Here is a 21,535-nt window from a genome sequence, read left to right on the forward strand (position 1 = left end):
TGTGGGGTGTAGTGGAAGGAAGCCACATTCCTCTCACCAAAAGGTTTGCAAATCTCTGCAGTCAGCTCACCGTGATCATAACCCGTTGCTTCCAGGAAACTATATCATGGATCTATTTGGCTTTCAAAATCATCCCAACCTACCTCAATATTTCTAACTCAGGTTCTTCTCCCAAAAGTCATCAAGCTCAGTATGTCCTAAGAAACTTCCAATCACCTGGAAGGAGAATGCCAAGGAAGGCATGTTCCAACAGCATTCTCCAGGGAAGGCTATGTCCTTGGGCCTCTATTTCACATGTGAATTTTAGTAAATAATCCTGTTGGTGTCTATATTCCTTCTTGACCAGAGTTCTATGGAAAGGAGTTGCTGTCTGTTACAAAGAGGAAAGTAAGCTTCTAGCTTTGTAGTGGAATCTGGGGGAGAAGTTGGTATGGCAGCCTGTTCCCATTTACTGGAGTCCAATTTGCAGTCCAGACCTGCCTGTATGGATGAACCATGGAGTCTAAGCAGCTATGTAAATCCCTGGGTCGGGCTTTGTCAACTGTGAAAGGGGGTCACGAAATCCACCCAGGTCACTTCTGCATCTCCTCCATGGCTTGTTAAGGGCCTGTGCTATACAGGGTGCTGTCTTGGGAATGATATGTAAAAGGGCCCCAATACCCAGTCCAAAGAAACTAGGACTCTGGAACAAAGCAAAAACTCTGAAACCTGGCCCTTTCCCAGACAATGCAGCCCGCTCAGCCAGTGCAGACAAAATAAAGATGGCTTTCAAAGTAGGACTGTGTGACAGAACATTTGTGGTCCTATCATTGCAGAGACCTTAATTCAGAGGGCCAGGAGTGCAGCTTGAGACTAGGAGCTGCTGATGCTAGAGTTCCTTCTCCTATGTGGGGCCTCTGTGATAGGCAGATGATAGACTCTAAGGATAGGTTGGGGGACTGGGAAATATTAGGAATCCAGACCCTTGCTGACTGAGAACTTGAGGATGTGTATTCTGATGGGCTAGTTGCTGAGATCCATATGCAGCAGAATAGACCCAGTACACCTGTCCCTGTATAGAAAGAACACACACACACACACACACACACACACCTACACCAATCCTTGGTAGGCAGGTCTAAATACCATATCATGTACACTGTCCCAACTAAGAAGACTTATTTTTTATTAACTTTTTAAATATTTATTTTTTCACTTATTCCGTTTTGTGGCCCTTGTTGTTTTATTGTTGTAGTTATTATTGTTTTCATCGTTGTTGGATAGGACAGAGAAAAATGGAGAGAGGAGGGGGAAGACAGAGGGGAAGAGAAAGATACACACTTGCAGACCTGCTTCACAGCTTGTGAAGCGACTCCCCTGCAGGTGGGGAGCCAGGGCTTGAACTGGGATCCTTAAGACAATCCTTGCATTTTGTGCCACCCTGCACTTAACCCGCTGAGCTACAGCCTGACTCCCAACTAAGAAGACTTTATCAGGCTCTATGAGACTGCTATCCAAACCAGTTCAGTTATTCTGCTTACAGTAAGGGCTTGAACAAGTACAGGACTCACTGCTTTCCTCAAGGGGTTGCAGGGGTAGTCAAGCCTTCAGGCTCTGAAATCATCCAGAAACAGGTTAATGACCTTTCTTAAGAAAACAGGTTTCAGAGTACTGAAGCCCTAGGCTATGCATCCAACTAAGAGTGGACCACACCAGAATGGCACTGAGAGCCTAGAATCTGACCAAAATCACACTGGAGCCAAAGATGGGCACCTGGCCTCTGGGTTTGCACTTTGACTGCTTTTAAAATCAGAGTTATTTGTCATGATAAATAACTCTCTCTCTGGCCATGCCCAGGTCCCATGGTGGGTTCCTTAACAACTCACCTAAGTGTCTTGGATTTAGCTGAGTCTCACTCTTGCTGCCATTAGGGTCATTGGTGTACTGGTTAAGGTTCTCTAGAGAAACAGTCAATAAAGGGATAGCTATCACACAAACACACAGACGCAGACACACACACACACACACACACACACACACACACACACACGAGTATCTGTGTGTGTTGAGAAGCTCACAGTAAAATCAGTTCACATGAATGTGGAGCTGGCAGGCAAGATTAGGTCGGGCAGGGCCATGGCTGCAGTAAGAAGAACTGTCTTTTGTACTAGATCTTTTAATATATGGAATGAGACACATGTTGGCTTGTGTATGTGTAGTAATCTCCTATACCAATTAGCAGCATACAACAAGCACTAACCAGATACCAGTCACATCAACTAGCCTTATGAAGAACACAAGATTAGTGCTGAGGTTACATGGCTCAGTTTGTTAGCCCAGAGGACACAGAGAGACATCCCTTTGGAAATCAAACTTCTAACTAAAACCCAAGGACCCAGGGCTTTGAAGCAATTCCTATACCATCCCACTTTTTGAGATGCCATTGACTTGAGACCTGCTGTCAAGGAAGCAGAAAGGGAAGCCTGTTCTTTTCTTATGCCTTCTAATGTTTCTTCCTCAATCCTGAATTCCCCTCACTGAAGGGTGCTGTTTTTCCCCACCAGTGCAGAGCCTGGCTCTTGTAAGAGCCCAGAAAATCTATTGATGAATAGTGGGAGACACTCCAAGTACACAAAGTTCAAGTGCATCATTTTTTTTTTGGGGGGGGAGAGAGTAATAATAGCCCAGTTAGTCCTCACTGAATGCTACGGGCAATTTCCTGGAAATTGCAACATTAATAGAGATGGCATATAGAAAGCAGGCTCCCAAATAATGTCCTTTTGTTAAACACATGACTGGGATTTCTTTTATTTTTTCCCATAACATTAAAACAACATTGAGTAAGAGCACATTATTCAAAGACCTGTGTACCTGCTCCATTGAGTTGCCAGTAATGGACACTAAGAGTTCAGCAAAGTGTGGAGTGAGAGTGTAAAGAAAAGGGAGTGATGCTGAGTGGATTACCACTGTGTTTCACTCACAGGTCTTTAGCTAAATGCTTGGCAAGAGCTACTCAGACCCTGTGAAGCTCTGGCCTATGGCCACATGGCCCAGAGGGAGGATGTCTCTCCAGAGTATCCTGAATCCCAGTGCCATCTAGTGTCTGTAAGAGAAATGACCAGTTTCCCGGAACTTTCCAGCCCCCCAAGCCCCAGAATCCCAGCTTTAGTAGAGACCATTCTGTGAAGGCACCCGTGATGAGGACAGAAATGTATCACCTCAACATAGAAAATTTATCTTCAATGAAGGACCTTTCAGCACACCCTTCACCTCACTGAAAAATGCAATTACTAGAACAGAAAACATTTTAGCTCTTGCTTTCACAAAGGTGTATATGCAGGGGGTGGAGGAGGGGGTGGGGGAGAGATTCTCCCAGAAGAACCTAGCATACTCTCTCCTATATAGATACTCCTTCCATTAACCTTATCCAATGACACACCCACCCCACATGCCTAGAATTTCACAAGTGATTCCCCAGAACCCAGCCCCACTAGGGAAAGAGAGGGGCAGGCTGGGAGTATGCATCAATCTGTCAATGCCCATGTTCAGTGGGGAAGTAATTACAGAAGCCAGACCTTCCACCTTCTCCATCTGACTTTATACTATTTTACACTGAGGATGAACTTTGAACCATGTGCATCAGAATAACCTTATCCTCCAAACCAAATGGCTACTCTATTTATAATACAAGCAAGTATTCTTGAGAGTGTAGGGAAAAGGAAACTCTTGTGGCACAGCTAGTGGGAATGTAAATTGGTGCTGTTACTATAGAAATCAGCATAGAGATTCATAAAAGGCTAACAATAGAAACATGATACAATCCGGCTATTCTAATTCTGGGTAGGCATCCAAAGGATACTGAACCTTAATTCAAAAAAAGATATATGCACCACTAAGCTCAATGCAGAAGTATTAACAGTAGCAAAGACTTAGAAACAGCATGTGTTCCCATTGACAGATGACTGGATAAAGATGTGGGGTATATTCAGAGTGAATACTACTCAGCTATAAATACTATTCAGCTACAAATGAGTAGTATTTCATTCAGATGGAGTTTTGCCACGAGACACATCCATAGATAGAACTAGAGAGATTATTCTAAGTGAAGTAGATCAGAGAAAGCCTAGTAACATGCGACGTCACTCACATATGGAAGATAAAACAAAGTGGGAATGACCTCTTAAAATTCCTGTCATTATGTGCTTATGATAAAACAGCTAAGACATGTTCATAAAACTTCAAACAGTACATACAGATAGAAATGTACATAACTGTTTTAAACTCCAATAGTCTTTTTTGTCCTAAACAGTCCGTTTAGGCATGGTCCTCTCCCCCACCCTCATGAAAGAAGAGCTGATGATAGGAAATGTGATTTGTTCCTCCAAGGGTAGTTTCTAATTAAGCAATACAGAAATGGTGTCCACACATACACCAGGCACCTGAATACTATGGGTTTCTTCTATAATTACATTCACAAAGTTGTCCATAATGGGGAAGTTTACATGGTGTCTACATGTCTGGAATTCTCTCAGACACCTCTTCCTTGTACAGGTGTGTATACCTCATACTTGGGAGAGATACTCTCAAATCATGTGTGCTGAACTCTTGCTCCACCTTCTGTGTAAAACATACCTTCTGGACCAAGTGGTGGCACACCTGGTTGAGTGCACATGTTACAATGTGCAAGGACATGGGCCCAAGCCCTGGTCCTCACCTGCATAAGGAGAGGCTTCATGAGTGGTGAAGCAGTGCTTCAGATGTCTCTCTTCCAATCTCTATCTCCCTCTTCCCTTTCAATTTGTCTCTATCCTAAATGAAATAAAATAAATAATAAAACACACCTGCCACATAGACCACAGTGGTATCTAAAGTGGCTCTGTCTTTACATGAGAATTTTCCATCACCATTTGCCCTATATGCTTGGAAAATATTGTTCCTTTCTAAATCTGTCTAGAAAATAAAAATCTTACTGTAAGAAGGTTTCTCAGTGAGCAAGTCCTGCATCCATGAGGCCTAAGGTCCAACCTCCAATGGAGCATAAACCAGAGTGATTCTCTGGTCTCTTGTACAATAAATATTTTAAAAATACAGTCTAGAGCGGGGGAGACAGCATAATAGTTATGCAAAGAGACTCATGCCTGAGGCTCCAAAGTCCCAGGTTCAGTCCCCTGCACCACCATAAGCCAGAGCTGGGCAGTGCTCTGGTTAAAAAAAAAAAAAAATCTAGTACCTGTTATCTTTTGTTAGATATGTGGAGATAAACTGAATACATGTGACAAATGTCTTCTAAGTCATTATTTCCTTCATTAAAGTGATTTAAAAGTATACAGTAAATATAATCCTTATGATTTAAAAGTATACAGTAAATAGAATCCTTAAAGTCACTCTTCTTGAAATAGGCGTAAACAGGATCATTATCAAGAAGAATTATCTGGAAGGAATGAACTTGTGTTGCTTTCAGAAGTGTCTCAATTTTCTCATCATCATCTAGAACCTGAGACAGACATTAAAGAAGTTGGGCAACAGGTATGATTTCTGCAGAGATTCTAGTTTACAAAGGGAAGGTCTCAGAGGAGACCCCAACTTATCAAGAGAGGAAAATAAGGGTGAAGGAAATAATGGTGCCTGAGACTCTGAGGTAACGAGTTTAATCTCTCACACCACCATAAGCCACAGCTTAGCAGTGCTGTAAAAAAAAAAAAAAAAAAAAAAAAAAAAGAATGTCATGGGTCTTCTGGAACATACCTACAATAGACTTCCTAGCTACTTCCCACATAAAGACCGCCTAGTTTCATTTGTTCTACTTTTGGGTTCCTGTTTAGTAAACAATTTGTTCTGCTTTGTATCTTACTGACTTTCAGCCACCAAGTTGCAGACACTACTATGATGCTATCCTGACTTCCCTGGGCAGATGATCTCACCAATATGCCCCAGCACCTCACCTCTCCAGAGCCCTATCCCACTCGGGAAACACAGAAATAGGATGGGGGAACATGGATTTACCTGCCAACATCTATGTCCAGCAGAGAAGCAATTACAGAAGCCAGACCTTCCATCTTTTGCACCTCATAAAGAATTCTGGCCCATACTCCCAGAGGGATAAAGAATAGGGAAGCTTCCAATGGAGGTGTGTGTATGGGGGGGGGGGGAACAGAACTCTGGTGTGTATAATTATACCTATGTTATCATAGAATCTTGGTAATCATTATTTAATCACTAATCAAACACATAAAGAGGAAAATACATATACACTGTTAACTTGTATTTTTACTTTTTTAAAGTGAGTTCTGAGATTTTTAAAATTATTTTACTTATTTATTTCCTTTTGTTGCCCTTGTTGTTTTATTGTTGTAGTTATTATTGTTGTCATTGTTGTTGGATAGGACAGAGAGAAATGAAGAGAGGAGGGGGAAGACAGAGAGGGGGAGAGAAAGACAGACACCTGCAGACCTGCTTCACCACTTGTGAAGTGACTCCCCTGCAGGTGGGGAGCCAGGGCTCGAACCGGGATCCTTACACTTATCCTTGTGCTTTGTTCCATGTGCACTTAACCCGCTGCGCTACAGCCCGACTCCCGTACTTTTACTTTTTGCATTTCTGTTTTAAGTTGAAATAAGATGTTTAAGCCTTGTGTGTATATAATTTTAATATATCAAATTTTAATCAGTATATTTTATTATTAATTAATGAGAGACTGAGGGGGAGAATGAAAAAAAACAGAACATCACTCTGCTGGGTATCAGAATCAGTACCTTGTCCTGGTGCTAATAAGCAATTTTTATTAAACACACACACACACACACACACACACACACACACACACACACACACACACACACACAGTTGGTCCTGATCATATGGTGCGAGAAAATTTCTATTTTCATCTATTTAGTCTTTTTTCTTATAAGTACAGGATAGAATATGGTTGTATCTGGGTGCTTCTTTTATTTTTTTATATTTATTTATTATTCCCTTTTGTTGCCCTTGTTTTATTGTTGTAGTTGTTTTTGTCATCGTTGTTGGATAGGACAGAGAGAAATGGAGAGAGGAGGGAAAGACAGAGAGGGGGAGAGAAAGATGGACACCTGCAGACCTGCTTCACTGCTTGTGAAGGGACTCCCCTTCATGTGGGGAGCCTGGGACTCGAACCGAGATCCTTAAGCCTTGCACTTTGTGCCACGTGCGCTTAACCTGCTGCACTATCGCCCTACTCCCAGGGAGCTTATTTCCAGTAAAGAACAAAAACAAGATCGTTCTCCGGCACTGTCCGTCACCTCACACATACCTTGGGTCATGTCCTGGAGTTTGCATACTCTGTTAACATGAGATGTGACCCTCACTTAAGTAAATGGTCCCTTACTGACAATCATGCAAGTATTTCCAGTTTCCCTGTCATGATCCTGTCATGTCATAGTGAACATCCATGTGTATCAAAGCTTCTAACTATAGGCAGATCCTCCTGTGGAGACACCTATCAACATTTGAGACATTTTGAGGCCATAGTCGGGATAGGTCACTGCCCACTACACACCAAATGTGTGGAGGCCTGAAGGCCACTAAATAGTTCAGTTCACAGGACCTTCTGAATTCCAACCCAGCCATACTTTTCTGTCCCAGATGCTAACAGAAATTGAAGATATCAATGAAGTCAAAAGGTGGCTCTTTGAAGAGATAAATGACAGATAAAATAATTTAAAAAGCCAAGGTGAGGGGCCGAGTGGTAGCACAGTGGGTTAAGCGCACATGGTGCAATGAGCAAGGACTGGCTTAAAGATCCCGGTTCCAGCCCCCAGCTCACCACCTGCGGGGGTTGAGGGAGTCACTTTACAAGCACTGAAGCAGGTCTTCAGGTATCCATCTTTCTCTCCCCCTCTGTCTTCCCCTCCCCTCTCAATTTTTCTCTGTCCTATCCATCAATAACAACAAGGGCAACAAAAATGGGAAAAAGCATGGCCTTCAGGAGCAGTGGATTCGTAGTGCAGGAACTAAGCCCCAGCAATAACCCTGGAGAAATAATAATAATGATAATAATAATAATAATAATAAGCCAAGGTGAAAAAAAACACTCAGAAATGAAAAAGGCAATACCAACACCAATGCTGCAGAAATCCAAAAGATCATAAGACTATGAACAACTATATGCAAACAAATTGGACTTAGAATCACACAGCTCTCCAAGACCAAACCAGGAGGAAATAGATAACTTGAACAGGTCAACAACTAATCCAAAAAACCTTCCTCACCTACTACCTATTTCACTTCCCTCAATCACACCAAGGCTAACCTTGTCAGACAAAGTAAGGACTACAAAAGCTGGATAAGGACAAGAGACTTTAATGATGGCCAGCACACTTTAATGATGGCTCTTTGGTCACTACAAGGCCACCCCATCACCTGGAGCCCTAGTCAGGGAGTCCTGGGATTCCCACACAGACATGATGGAACTACACCTCTAACAGATCCCTCTCTCCACTGTCACTGGTCATCTCCATCAGGAACAACATAATGTACACCTTTGTGGGCCCCTATAGGACCTTGCCCTCAATGTGGATCAGCAATGGTAGGGACTGTTCCATTCTCTGAAGGGAGGTTGGACAACATACTCTACCTACTACTCCAGGAAAATGGGTCCTGAAATTAGTGCAGCCTGGAATATTATTAGCCATGACCACAGAATGCCAGCTCAGACCTACAGGGATACAGAGATTACATAGGCTCCTGTGCTGACTATGGGCTCCAGATCAAATTGGTGGGGTTTACAGTTACCAATATTTACTTTTCCCATATCCAGCTTTCTAGTCCCTTTTTCACTATGACACCATCTCCCCAGGCAAGGACTTGGATCCACCTGCATATTAGCTCAGACTCAGGCAAAAACTAGTATATATACAGTGGAATACTACTTAGCTATTAAAAATGGGGATTTCGGGAGTCAGGCGATAGCACAGCAGGTTAAGTGCACATGGTACGAAGCACAAGGACCAGCAGCCTAAGGATCCCGGTTCGAGCCCCCAGTTCCCCACCTGCAGGGGAGTCGCTTCACAGGTGGTGAAGCAGGCTTGTAAGTGTCTATATTTCTCTCCTCCTCTCTATCTTCCCCTCCTCTCTCCATTTCTCTCTGTCCTATCTAACAATGACGACATCAATAACAACAACAGTAATAACTACAACAACAATAAAAAACAATAGGGCAACAAAAGGGAAAACAAATTTAAAAAAAAGAAAAGAAAAAATAGTAAAAAGTAAAAGGGAGGGATTTCATCATTTTCACTCCATCTCGGATGGAGTTTGAAGAAATCATGTTAAGTGAAATAAGTCAGAAACAGAAAGATGAATATGGGATGATCACTCACAGGCAGAAGTTGAAAAACAAGATCAGAAGATAAAACACTTAAGCAGAACCTGGACTGGAGTTGGTGTATTACACCAAAGTAAAAGATTCTGGGGTGGGTAGAGGTGAAGAGTATAGGTCCTGGAAAAGGATGAAAGAGGACCTAGTGGGGGTTGTATTGTTATGTGGAAAACTGAGAAATATCATGATGTACAAACTATTGTATTTACTGGTGACTGTAAAACATTAATCCCTCAATAAAGAAAAAAATAGTTTAAAAATTTTTCAGAAGTGCAACAGACTAGCACACTTTAATGATGGCCTCTTTGGTCACTACCAGGCCATCCCATCATTCAGGGCCCTAAGCAGGGATTCCCACATAGATATGATGGGCCTTGGTCTCTATCAGGTCCCTCTCTCCACTGTCACTGGTCATCTCCATCAGTAACAACATCATAAACTCTCTTTTGGGCCTCTACAGGACCTTGCCATCAATGTAGAATAACAATGTAGAAATTACTCCACTGTCTGAAGGGAGGCTGAGTCAATATAGGCTGCCACTCAAAGAATACTGGTCTTGAAATGAGTACATCCTAGAATGTTCCTAGCTATGATCATGAAATATGAACTCTGACAGGGATGTAGAGGTCACACAGGCTCCTGTGCTAAATACAAACAGAATGGGCCCTAAGTTAGATTGACAGGGTTTACAGTTAACAGTATTTATATAGTTTTCCATTATTTGGGAACTACTCTCTGACCTGATCCAGCTTTCTAGTCCTATTTCCAACTCTGACACCATCTCCCCAGACAATACTTTTAGCCCACGTGCATGTTAGCTGTCAAGACTCAGGCAAAAACTAGTAAAGTCATGGGCCCGTTGGAATATACTTAAAGTAGACTTCCAAGCTTCTTCCAACATGAAGACCCCAAATCTCATCTGCTATATTCTTGCCTTTAGGTTCTTCACTACTAAACAATTTGTTGTGCTTTATATCTTATTCCTTTTAGCCACCAAGTTGCAGATGCTACCATGATGCCAACCTAGCCTCCCCGGACAAATGACCTCACTAATGTGTCCTGGAACCCTATCTCTCAGAGCCCTACCCCACTAGGGAAAGATAGAAATAAGCTGGGGGTCTGGATCAACCTGTCAACACCCATGTCCAGTGGAGAAGCAATTACAGAAGCCAGACCTTCCACCTTCTACACTCCATAAAGATCCTTGGTCCACACTCCCAGACGGATAAAGAATAGAGAACCTTCCAGTGGAGGGGGTGGGATATGGAACTCTGGTGGTAAGAACTGTATGTAATTGTAACCCTCTTATCCAAAAATATTGTCAACTGTTATTAAATCACAAATAAATAACAACAACAACAACAATAACAACCTCACAATCTGATGGTGAGATCAAGCAACAGAATTAGGCATAACAGGATGATAGAAGCATAGTATCAGGAATTTAAAACAACTGTGAAAATATCCTAAGCACTCTAGTGTTTAAAGTAGACAGCATCCAAGAACAGATGGGCAATGTGAGAAGTGGAAATCCTAAGAAGAACTACAGATAGAAATGCTAGAGAGAAAAAACTAACAGAAATGAAGAAAGCCTTTAAACGAACTTATTTGTAAACTGAACACAGCTGAAGAAAAGAGTCTCTCAGCTGGAAGACAATAGAAACTTGAGTTGAAAGCAAAGAGGAAAAGCAGAAGGGAATACCCAAGAACCAAGGAACAAGTGTGATAAATGAAACAGAAAGGTAAGAGAGCTGACAGAAAAAGAGGAGAATGTGAAAGACGTAGGTGAGCCAATAATAATTGAGACTACTCCTTGTCCCTGAACAGCCACCTACAGATCTAGGAAGCTTGGAGCACTGTATATAGGAAATATCATATTTAAAAGATAGAAAACAATCAAAAGATGAAGATCCTATAAGGATGAAAATTTTTTCCACTATTCATCTACTCAGAAGGCCAATGAGAGTGTTATGTGAAAAATTTAGAGAGAAAAAGAATACCTAACAAGAATTCTGAATTTACCTTTTGAATGTAAAAGATACTTTCAGACATAAAAGTTAAATTTGTTGGGAGTCGGAGTCGGGCGGTGGCGCAGTGGGTTAAGTGCACGTGGCGCAAAGCACAAGGACCGGCATAAGAATCCCAGTTCGAGCCCCTGGCTCCCCACCTACAGGGGAGTCACTTCACAGGAGGTGAAGCAGGTCTGCAGGTGTCTATCTTTCTCTGCCCCTCTCTGTCTTCCCCTCCTCTCTCCACTTCTCTCTGTGCTATCCACCAACAACGACATCAATAACCACAACAATGTTACACAACAAGGGCAACAAAAGGGAAAATAAATAAATAAATATTAAAAAATTAAAACAAAAAGTTTAATTTGTTGTAGTCGACTTAGCTCACATGAGCTGTTGACAGAAGGAGACTGATAAATATCAGAAACTTGGTTCAACAAGAAGAAATGGAAAGCATGGAAGACGGAACATGTGAAGATAACAACAACAACAACAACAAAAATGCTTTTATTTTTCTTAACTGATTCAACAGATTAACTATTTTATATATAAACATTGTATTTATTCATTTATATGCTCATTTATTTTGGATAGAAACAGAGAGAAGTTGAAAGGAATGGGAAGAGAGAGACACCTGCAGCATGGTTTCAAAGCTTGTAAAAATGCCCCCTTTCAGGTGGGGACCAGGGGCTTGAAGCCAGGTCCTTGTGAACTATAATGTCTGTGTTCTATCAGGTACACACAGCCGGATCTCTGACAGTTTATTCAAAAATACGATAGACTCTTGAACGAAAGTGTTTAAACTACATGGGTTTACTATTTATACAGAGTTTTTCTATGGGAGTTATAGATCCAACCAGAGATGCCAATTGGCTAAATCTGTGGATTCAGAGCTGTATATGGAGGATATACTATAAACTATATTCTGATTGTTATCTGTATGTGGGTAATACATACTGTGTCCTACTATTATTCAAGGGCTAGCAGTAATACTAACAATGTAATCAGTCATATACCCTGTGTGTAGGCCTGCTTATATATTAAGTGAAATTAATGTCAGAAATGGTAAAAGGGTAGGTGGGAGAAATTAGAACGTTGTTTTAAAAAATACACTAGCAGTGACTTCAGGGAGGGAGGTGGGTGTGGCAATTGAGTAGCAGCAACAAAAAAGATCATATCCAGGAAGAACTAGATAAAGCAATAAAAAAAAAAAAAAAACAGAATCAGACATTTCCACTGGAAGGTTTAAAAAAAAATCACTGAGCTACAGGTGGGTGCAGAAGCACATGGTAAGGGACACAGGGGAAACTTACAATCTAAAAACAGTTTTAACCAGTAGCTGGCAGCTGGCAGTGGGCACACCGTGGAATATACAGGCTTTACCCTGAGAAGGTGAGAAAAACCTGGTCAGAAGTTAAAATTGTGAAGCCCGCTGCTAGAGGCCAGAGTACTGTTTTAAACAAAATAGCAAGAATTTATGCTGTCTACACAAGGTAATGTGGAAGATTTTCTACCCCTCCCCCACACACAACATATAAAAAACAAAGCCATGGGGCCACCTGTTGGCTGAACAGCAGAAACTATGCTTAATCAAGCATGGAAAAAATACAACTGTTCAAACTCAGAAAGATTTGGGAAAAATGTCTGAGTTTTATCTCAGAAAGCTTACTATGAAGGCAAGTCAGGGCTTTAATCATAACAGACAGAAATTCAGGATCTGGTTTAAGCACACAGTGCAAGGACTGGATCTCAGTTCGAACCCCCGGTTCTCCACCTGCAGGGGGTTCATTCCACAGGTAGTGAAGCAGGTCTGCCGGCATCTGTCTTTCTCTCTCCCTCTCTGCCTTCCCTCCTCTCTCAATTTCTCTCTGTCCTATCCAACAACAACAAAAGCAATGACAACAACAAGGGCAACAAAATCGGAAAAATGGCCTCCAGGAGTATCGGATTTGTAGTGCAGGCACCCAGCCCCAGCAATAACCCTGGAGGCAAACACACACACACACACACACACACACACACACACACACACACACACACACACCTGAACAGAGCTATAAGATATGAAGGACATTTTAGATAGAATCACGGCTTATGTAAAATGCCTAGTAAGTAGAATAAATTAGCTTGAGGAGATATTATCAGGGCTGGAAGATAAAACCACCACACTCTGAGTGCAAAGTTGTTGAAGAGGAAAGACTCATGAAACATGAAGCAGTTCGATGTGAAACAGAAGACTGCATCTGTAAAAAGGAATGTGAGAGTAATTGGGATATATGAGTATGGCAATAATGTAAGAGAAGCACAGGACATATAAAAATGATTCATAGCAAAAATTTCCACACCTGGGCAATCTTAAGACACCCAGAAAGCTGCATGAACAACCAAATTCTTGAATCCAAAATGGCCCACACATCATAGTAAAACTATATAAAATCAAGGATAAGGAAAAAAAAATTGCAGGCCACTAGGTAAAGAATCTGGCATACAGAGGGACTTTCATCAGATTTGTCATCAAAGACTCTAGAAGCAAGAAGGAAGTGGAATGACATATTCAAAGTATTAAAAGATTAGAATTGTGGGGCTGGATGGCAGCACACCTGGTTGAGCACCCATTAACAATGCTCAAGGACCCAGGCTCAAGCACCAGTCCCTACTGTCAGGGAGAAGCTTTAGAAATGGCGAATTAGTGTTGCAGGTGTCTGTCAGTCTCTCTCTCTCTCTCTATCTCTTTAACTCCCCCTTCCTCTCAATTTCTGGGTATCTCTATCCAATAAGTACATAAGGATAATAATTTTTTTAAAGATTAGAATTATCAGCCATGAATACTCTATCCTGACAAATAATATTTCAAGTATAAAAAATAAAACATTCCCAAACATACAGAAACTAAGGAATTCACCATCAACAACCCTTCCTTGCAAGAATTACTGAAAGGTGTCCTATATGAGAAGAAGAAAAGGAACTCCAACTCTAAATGAGATAATCAGTGATGGAATAGAACTGGGAACACAAATAACAGCAACAGAAGCAGCAAATACATAAGGAAAGGGAAAGCAAAATGGACAGTGAAAAATGGAGTGAAAGGACGAATGTTGATGAACCAAGGCCAACTATCAAAGACCTGGACTCCAGAAACTCTACAAGTCCAATCTTTGCCTCAGCTTGGATGGAGCCAGAAGGAAAAGTGTTGGGTGGGATAAGCCAGGAAGAGAGAGATGAACATTGGGTGACTCCACATGCAGGGGGGAATTCAGGAGACAGGGTCGGATAGGGAGAGACAGGCTAAAAACTTGGATTGAGGGTGGTGTACTAGAACAGATCAAGGGGCTCTGGAAAAGGAATGAAATAGGGGACTTTTGGAGGGGATAGTGGATTGGGGTCCTAGGATAGGGGTGGGAATCTTTTGTAGATACTCATCCATCACACAAAGCAGGCAAGTTGTGCCCAGGTATAGACAACTCTGCTGTAAACCATTAACTTTCTGATAAAATGGAAAAAATAGAGTATAAAAATAAAAATTCTCCAGTTGAAAAAATAAAAACTTGGATTTGATATAAATATATACTATAAAACCTAAGGCAACACCGAAAAGTAAATGTATAACCATATGCTAAGATGGAGAGAAAAACTACTAAAATATAATGGGAATATGCAAATATCATCATTCGCTATGCATTATCTAGAAGCAAGGAGTTTGAAATATAATATGCCATTTATATTAGCACACCCACATAAACTATGTATGAATTTGGCAAAATATATAAGACCTCTTTGAAGAAAAGTATAAAACTCTCTGAACAATAAGGAGACTGTTCATGAATAATAGTAAGGCTCAATATTGTGAGGATATCAGTTTTTTTAACTTACATTCCATATAAACCAATCTAAATTTTAAGAAGTTATTTTAAAGTTTACATGGAAAATCAAAAGACAAATAATAGCCAAGACAATATTTAAAAAGACAATAAAAGGTAAAAGACTTGGCCAGGTGGTGGGGCACCTGGTTGAGTGCACACATTACGATGCACAAGGACCTGGGTTTGAGCGCCAGTGCCCACTTGCAGAGGGAAAGCTTTGCAAGTGGTAAAACAGGGCTGCAGGTGTCTCTCTGTCCCTCTCCCTCTCTATAAGCCCCTTCCCTCTCAATTTCTGGCTTCCTTCATCCAAAAAAATAAATAAAGATAATTAAAAAATTAAAAATGAAATATTTGATAAAATACTTTATTTTAAAAAAAAGGTAAGTAGTTTAGGAAGAGGTACAGTGAATAAAAATTAAACTCATAAGTTGGAAAGCCCAAATTTGATTTCTGACATCACATGTGCTACAACGATACTATAGTTCTCTTTTCCATTAATAAATAATAAATCTTTATAAAGGCATTAAGGCAGACACTTACAACTACACAATTATTTTATATTGTGAAACAAAATAGATAACCCAGGAAATAGATCAAGTGATGTTTGGCAATAAGTAGATCAAAGATTTAGCAAATGTTACTAAAATAACACGTGTAACAGTGACTCTAGAAAATAAACTACCAGATTAAAAACCTCACAAAGAAGGTACACAGCCAGCAAGCAAGCATCTGAAAAGATTCTTCATGTTGTATCTTTTTAAAAAATTAATATGACTACAAATTAATAGGAGTGTACATAAAATTGTACATGTTGTATGTCTTAAGTAAAATGCCAACTAAAACAGAGAAATCATTATTAGAATGTCCAAATTTCAGAATACTGAAAACATACAATTCTGGAAAGGGTATGAAGCAACAACACTCCCATTCATTTCTGATAGAAGTAGTGCAGACACTTCGAAGACAGTTTTTACAAAATTAAACATACTATTCCCATGGGATCTATTAATTACACTCCTAGGTGGTTTGGCATAGAGATTGAAAACATGTTCAAACAAAAGCTTGCATACACGTGTGTGTGTGTGTGTGTGTGTGTGTGTGTGTGTGTGTGTGTGTGTGTGTGTGTGCGTGTGTGTGTGTGTGATGTGCATTATACAGGTGTTTTTAACAGTTTTAACTATAATTTTCAAAACTTGGAAGCAACCGAGGTGCCTTAAGCAGGCGAATGTACAAACTAATACATCCCAGAGATAGAATGCTATTCAGCAATAAAATAAGAGGAGCTCACAGAAAAGACAAAAGAAACATAAATTCATATTACTATATCACAGTGACACAAAGTAGAAAAACTGAGAATGTATAGAAGCGCTGCAAATATGCAGAGGGATTGAGTATGTACAGGAGTTTGACTGTGCAGGTGATTATGCAAAAGGTCCAGTAAGTGAATACAAAGAACTGAGATGAGGAAGGTCAGACTGAACTTCACTAAGTAAACAGTATCTAAGTAGAGCACAAGGCCAGAAAAGTAAAAATGCCCTACATGGAAAGTAGAATGTGCCCAACTACATCTATAGCGGCAAATACTGTCATATTTTGCTTTTGTATTTTTTTGCTTGCTTGCAACAGCTGCTTAGCCCAACCCTTAAGGCAAGGAGAACTGCAATCAGGAGCTGGGTTCTTTCAGAGACATCCAACCCCAGTCTCCTGGTGTTAATAAAATTTCTCTTTGTTCACTCTGTCAGCTGGGTCTGAGTCTTGAACCCACACCAACAGAAGCCAATTTGTCAAGACTACACACTGTATGATTCTAAGTTTATGGCACATTGTAAAGGCAAACAACGGAGATAGTCAAAAGATCAGGGGTAGAAGGTGAGGGATCATGATAAGCACAGAACACAGTATTGGCAGAGAAATGTCTTTTCAAGCTTCACTCAGAGTGAATGTGATGTGAAAGTGAAAGGTCTACAGTGACAGATATGTGTCACAATGCATTTGTCCAGATCCACAGAGCATAAATGTAACCATGGCAAATTAATGTGAACTGTGGACCTGAGGTCCACTGCAGCTTCTTCCAACAGATTCACCAACTGTAACAAATATACCACCTGGGGCGGGGGTGGGAGGGTGCCTATAATGAGAGAGCCTGTGTAGGTATAAGAAAAGGATAGATAGGAAATTTCAGTACCTTCTGAACTTAACTTGGCAGTGAATCCAAAACTTCTCTGAAAAAAAAAAACTTATATAAGAGACTTGCGAATGCTTCCAAAACCCTGTTCTTACCGTTGCTTGGTGTGTATAGCCGTGATGAGGGACTGAACACTCACCCTGCCAGCATGGCATCCAGCAAAACCCCTTCTGCTCCTTTCCATGCTGAACAAGATACCACATTTGCCTGGCACAGAAACCCAACCATCAGATTCAGACAAAAAGATCTTTCTTGCTACAACTTCATTAGCAGGATGACCTTCCAGCTGATTCCTGAAATGGGTCTGCTTTCGATGGACCTCAGCCATCTCCAGAAATTAATTCTAGCAGAAATACCATCTGATGTTCATTATCAGGGAAAACAGGTTTGACATGTTTGACAACAAATTTCCTTGGTGTGTTCATGTGGGACAGAGACAATGTCTGCAAAGGCTTTGTCAGCAATATCCAATGGACATATCACTAACATTTGCATTATTATGATTAATACTTGACTCAAAGTATTCTGGTAATTTAAAAAAAATTATCTTTATTTATTGGATACAGATAGTCAGCAATGGAGAAGGAAGAGGGAGGGAGACAGAGAGACACCTGCAGCTTCACCATTTGCAAAGCTTTCCCACTGCAGTTGGGGACTGGGGGCTTGAACCTGGGACCTTGTGTACTATAATGTATGTGCTTAATCAAGTGTGCCACCACCTGGCCTCCTCCTGGTACTTTTCTATTTCAACATCATCACTAAAAGTAATGTGCCAACATCACGAACCAAGTTTGAATTATAGAGAATTAAAGAATCACTGAATTTTACTGCCACTGTCTGCTAGTTGGAACAGAATAGGTCCACCAGCATTTCCCATTATGAGTATTCTCCTCCCTAAAGTTGGCATTTTACTTGTTGCCTTTTACTGCAACCAATATTGAGCCTTTATTTTTGAGTACTTTAAAAGATATTTTATTTTACTTATTTTTGATAGAGACAGAACTATCAAGAGGAGAGAGATCCCTGCAGTCCTGCTTTACCACTCAAGAAGCTTCCCTCATGCAGGTGGGGACTAGGGGCTTGAACCCAAGTCCTTGGATTATAACATGTGCACTCTACTGAATGTACTACTGCCTGACCCCACTCTTTTCAAATATTTTATCTCAAATTCCTGACTCTTGGGAAGTGATGGACACATAAGAAATTGCCCTAAGAACAAAGAACTTAAATGTGAGCTTGCTTTCAGGGACTACAGTTTTCAGACTCTGGAAATAACCTCCAAGAACTCATTTGTAGAGTCTGAAGATAAGTTTTGTGTGCAGTAGGTCAGACCTCAAATGGTTATTTTTAGGGTTGAAGCTGAGACCTTCACCAGGAGTCACAAACTAGTGACCACAAATGGCCTAGGAGGCAACTTCACAAACACAGATGGTGCAGGAGCTCCCTGGTACAGTTGATACCAAGACTTGGATGCATTATGGACAACAAAGTTTCTGAAATGAATCCTGCCATCCCTGTACCTACTAAACTATAGGAAAACACCAGGAAGATAATCAGGTGGGGGTATAGTCATGGAAGAACTAAGGTAGAGTGAGGGTGCCTAACAGGCTAGACAGAGTATCACTTGTTTATGCAGGGCATGCCTCCTGAAAGCAGCTGCATTTTAAACACAGTGCTGCCACATAGTTTTCTTAGGGAGCTTATAGTTGGTAAGTTCCAGAGAATAAAGGCAACCAGCCAGACCAGAGATGACAGGGATAGCTTTATAAATCTTTTGACAGTGTTTCACACTGAGAGTTCTCTACAGGCAGGGATAGATGATACAGAGAAGAGGAGAAATGGCTGTGACAAGAAGACTCCCACAAGGGGCCAAGTTCTAGGCAGGAGAGGACAAACTGACCCAGCAGAGAGAAGTAGCTATAGCTGGTGATAGCTCCAAGGAAAAGTCAGAGAATATATATCCCTCAAGGTTTCAGATGAAAAGTCAAGAGCAGCAAGAAGGCTACAGATGTGCCAGTTAAAGAATGAGGATTGGTGTGGCATTTAGAAGTCAAGATCAAAAGCCTGGATCTGAAATCATAGGGCCAGTGGCACCTATAAGTTCCCAAAAGAACTTTCCAAGTCAATAGAGACACACTGGAAGCTCAGGGAACACAGACTGAGAAATAAGTAGGACCCTTGTTAGCTCAGACAACATTTAGAGTAGCTGAGAGCCAGGCATTGATGGGATTCAGTGTCCACACAGGGCTGGCACTGTCCTCATGTGGACAACAGACACATCAATTAGATCATCAATAATAACCAAAAAAAAAAAAAACCCAAAAACTGGTAGACTAATGAAAGACACGTGAGTCAATGATGAGAATTATCATCAAACTGCCTCTGCTTCCAAGCCATGAATTAAAGTCACCTCCCAGCAGCCTGATGAAGTTGTGTGTGAAAGTACTATATGGAGGCCCCTTCTTAGCTTAGTTGATCCACCATTATTGGGATCTGACAAGGACAATGGTTTCTGAGGATTTGCAAAGACAGTTCCTGAGTAAGGGTGTAAATGAATTAATTCAGCTAAGCCTCAGATAGACACTTACCTACAGTCAGGTGTTGGGACTCTGGAGCCAGCAGCCAGGGTTCCAAAACCAGTCTTGTGCTTACTAGCTATGTGGTCTGGGCCCAGTCTCTTAGTCCTTTTATACCTCACTTTCCCCATCTGTACAGTGAGGATAGTAATGATGCCACTGCCTTGATGAGCTGCTGAAAGGATGCTTCCTAGAACCATACAAGACTGAAGTTCAGGATACAAGACACAGCTGATGAAAGTAGGATGGTTGAAAGTACAATCAAGGTCTATGATGAAGTAATTCCTTTTCCCTTTCAACCATTTAAGATATTATGTTCCAGGGTTGGCAGGGCAGTTAATCTGGACAGTGTGCCTGCCAAGCTATGCACATGACCCAAGTTGAACACATTGTGGGATGCTTCAGTGCTGTGGGTATCTTTTCCTCTCTCCATCTTTGTATATTTGAAAAAGTTAGCCTGGGGTGGGGGTATGGATCGACTTGCTAATGTCCATGTTCAGCAGAGAAACAATTATAGAAGCCAGACTTTTCATCTTCTGAAGCCCAAAAAGAATTTTAGTCCATACTCCCAGAGGGATAAAGAATAGGAAAACTTCTGATGGGATGGGACACCTAGCTCTAGTGGTGAGAAATGTGTGGAATTGTACCTCTGTTATCTTACAATCTTGTTAGTATTTATTAAATCACTAATAAATTAAAAACTTTTAGAAAAGTTGGCTTGAGGGGAGGCAAAAGTGTACCTGGTTAAGTAAATACATTGCAGTACATAAGGACCAGGATTCAAGACCCTGGTCTCCACTTGCAAGGGGAAACTTCATAAGTGGTGATGCAGGTCAGCAGGTATCTCTCTGTCTCTTTCCCTCTCTATCTTCTGCTCACTTCTCAATTTCTCTGTCTTTATCAAATAAAGAAAAAAAAAAGCTTGGCCTGGAGCAGTTCCATTAAAATGAGGACAAAAATAAAAACAAAAAGATTATATATTGGGAATGCATAAGATCACACAGGCATGGAACATGAGATCATATAACAATGAGGGACACACTCTAAGTTAGTGCCCTGTGTAATGACCCTGAGCAGTGGATGGAGAAGTTTTTGGCTGTAACATCTGGGGGCAAGTAATTTCTACTGGCATTGGGTCATGGAAACCAGGATACAGCTGAACACTCGACGTCCAGGACTGCCCTGCAGAGTCATCCTGTCCCAATGGCACAGGTACTAAGGTGAAGCAACTGCTGCCCACTGAATTGCTCTCAGCTGTGTTCTGTTGACACTCACAGGTTACAGGAGGTATTGGGGGACTAAAGGAAGGTGTTCAAGGCTGAGTAGGTTCAAGATACTGCATGCTTCAGCCTTCTCTGGATGGTGTTTAATGACCTGCTCTGAGTTTTTGTTACAAAGAGGAATTCAACTATCAAAATTAGTGCCTTCCAAAAAACATGGGGTAACAGCTTCCCTCCTCCACATATGTACAACCAGTACTGACTCAATGCTAGAGTTGAAAAGGCTTTGGGGCATTCAAGTGATGAAAAGAGAGTAAGAGCAATTGTCACTCTTGGCCCTTCCCTTGGCCATGG

General features: G+C 41.1%; 1 protein-coding gene across 6 annotated transcripts in view; it reads right to left on the reverse strand.

Annotated features, from left to right (window-relative positions):
* PHACTR3 (phosphatase and actin regulator 3) overlaps window positions 1–21,535 on the reverse strand; it is a 304,918-nt gene that overhangs the window by 64,739 nt on the left and 218,644 nt on the right. The window contains exons 8-9 of one of the 6 annotated variants that reach the window (XM_060181083.1): window positions 19,974–20,151; window positions 17,386–17,422 (exon numbers count right to left, since the gene is read on the reverse strand). The exons of 4 other annotated variants lie outside the window; for them this stretch is intronic. In XM_060181083.1, coding sequence (XP_060037066.1) covers window positions 17,395–17,422; window positions 19,974–20,151 — 206 coding nt within the window. In that variant the 3' untranslated portion in view covers window positions 17,386–17,394. The remainder of the gene's footprint in view (window positions 1–17,385; window positions 17,423–19,973; window positions 20,152–21,535) is intronic. One more of the 6 variants, XR_009547208.1, reaches the window with a different exon arrangement.

This window comes from Erinaceus europaeus, chromosome 1 (assembly GCF_950295315.1).
Source record: "Erinaceus europaeus chromosome 1, mEriEur2.1, whole genome shotgun sequence".
NCBI lineage: Eukaryota > Metazoa > Chordata > Mammalia > Eulipotyphla > Erinaceidae > Erinaceus > Erinaceus europaeus.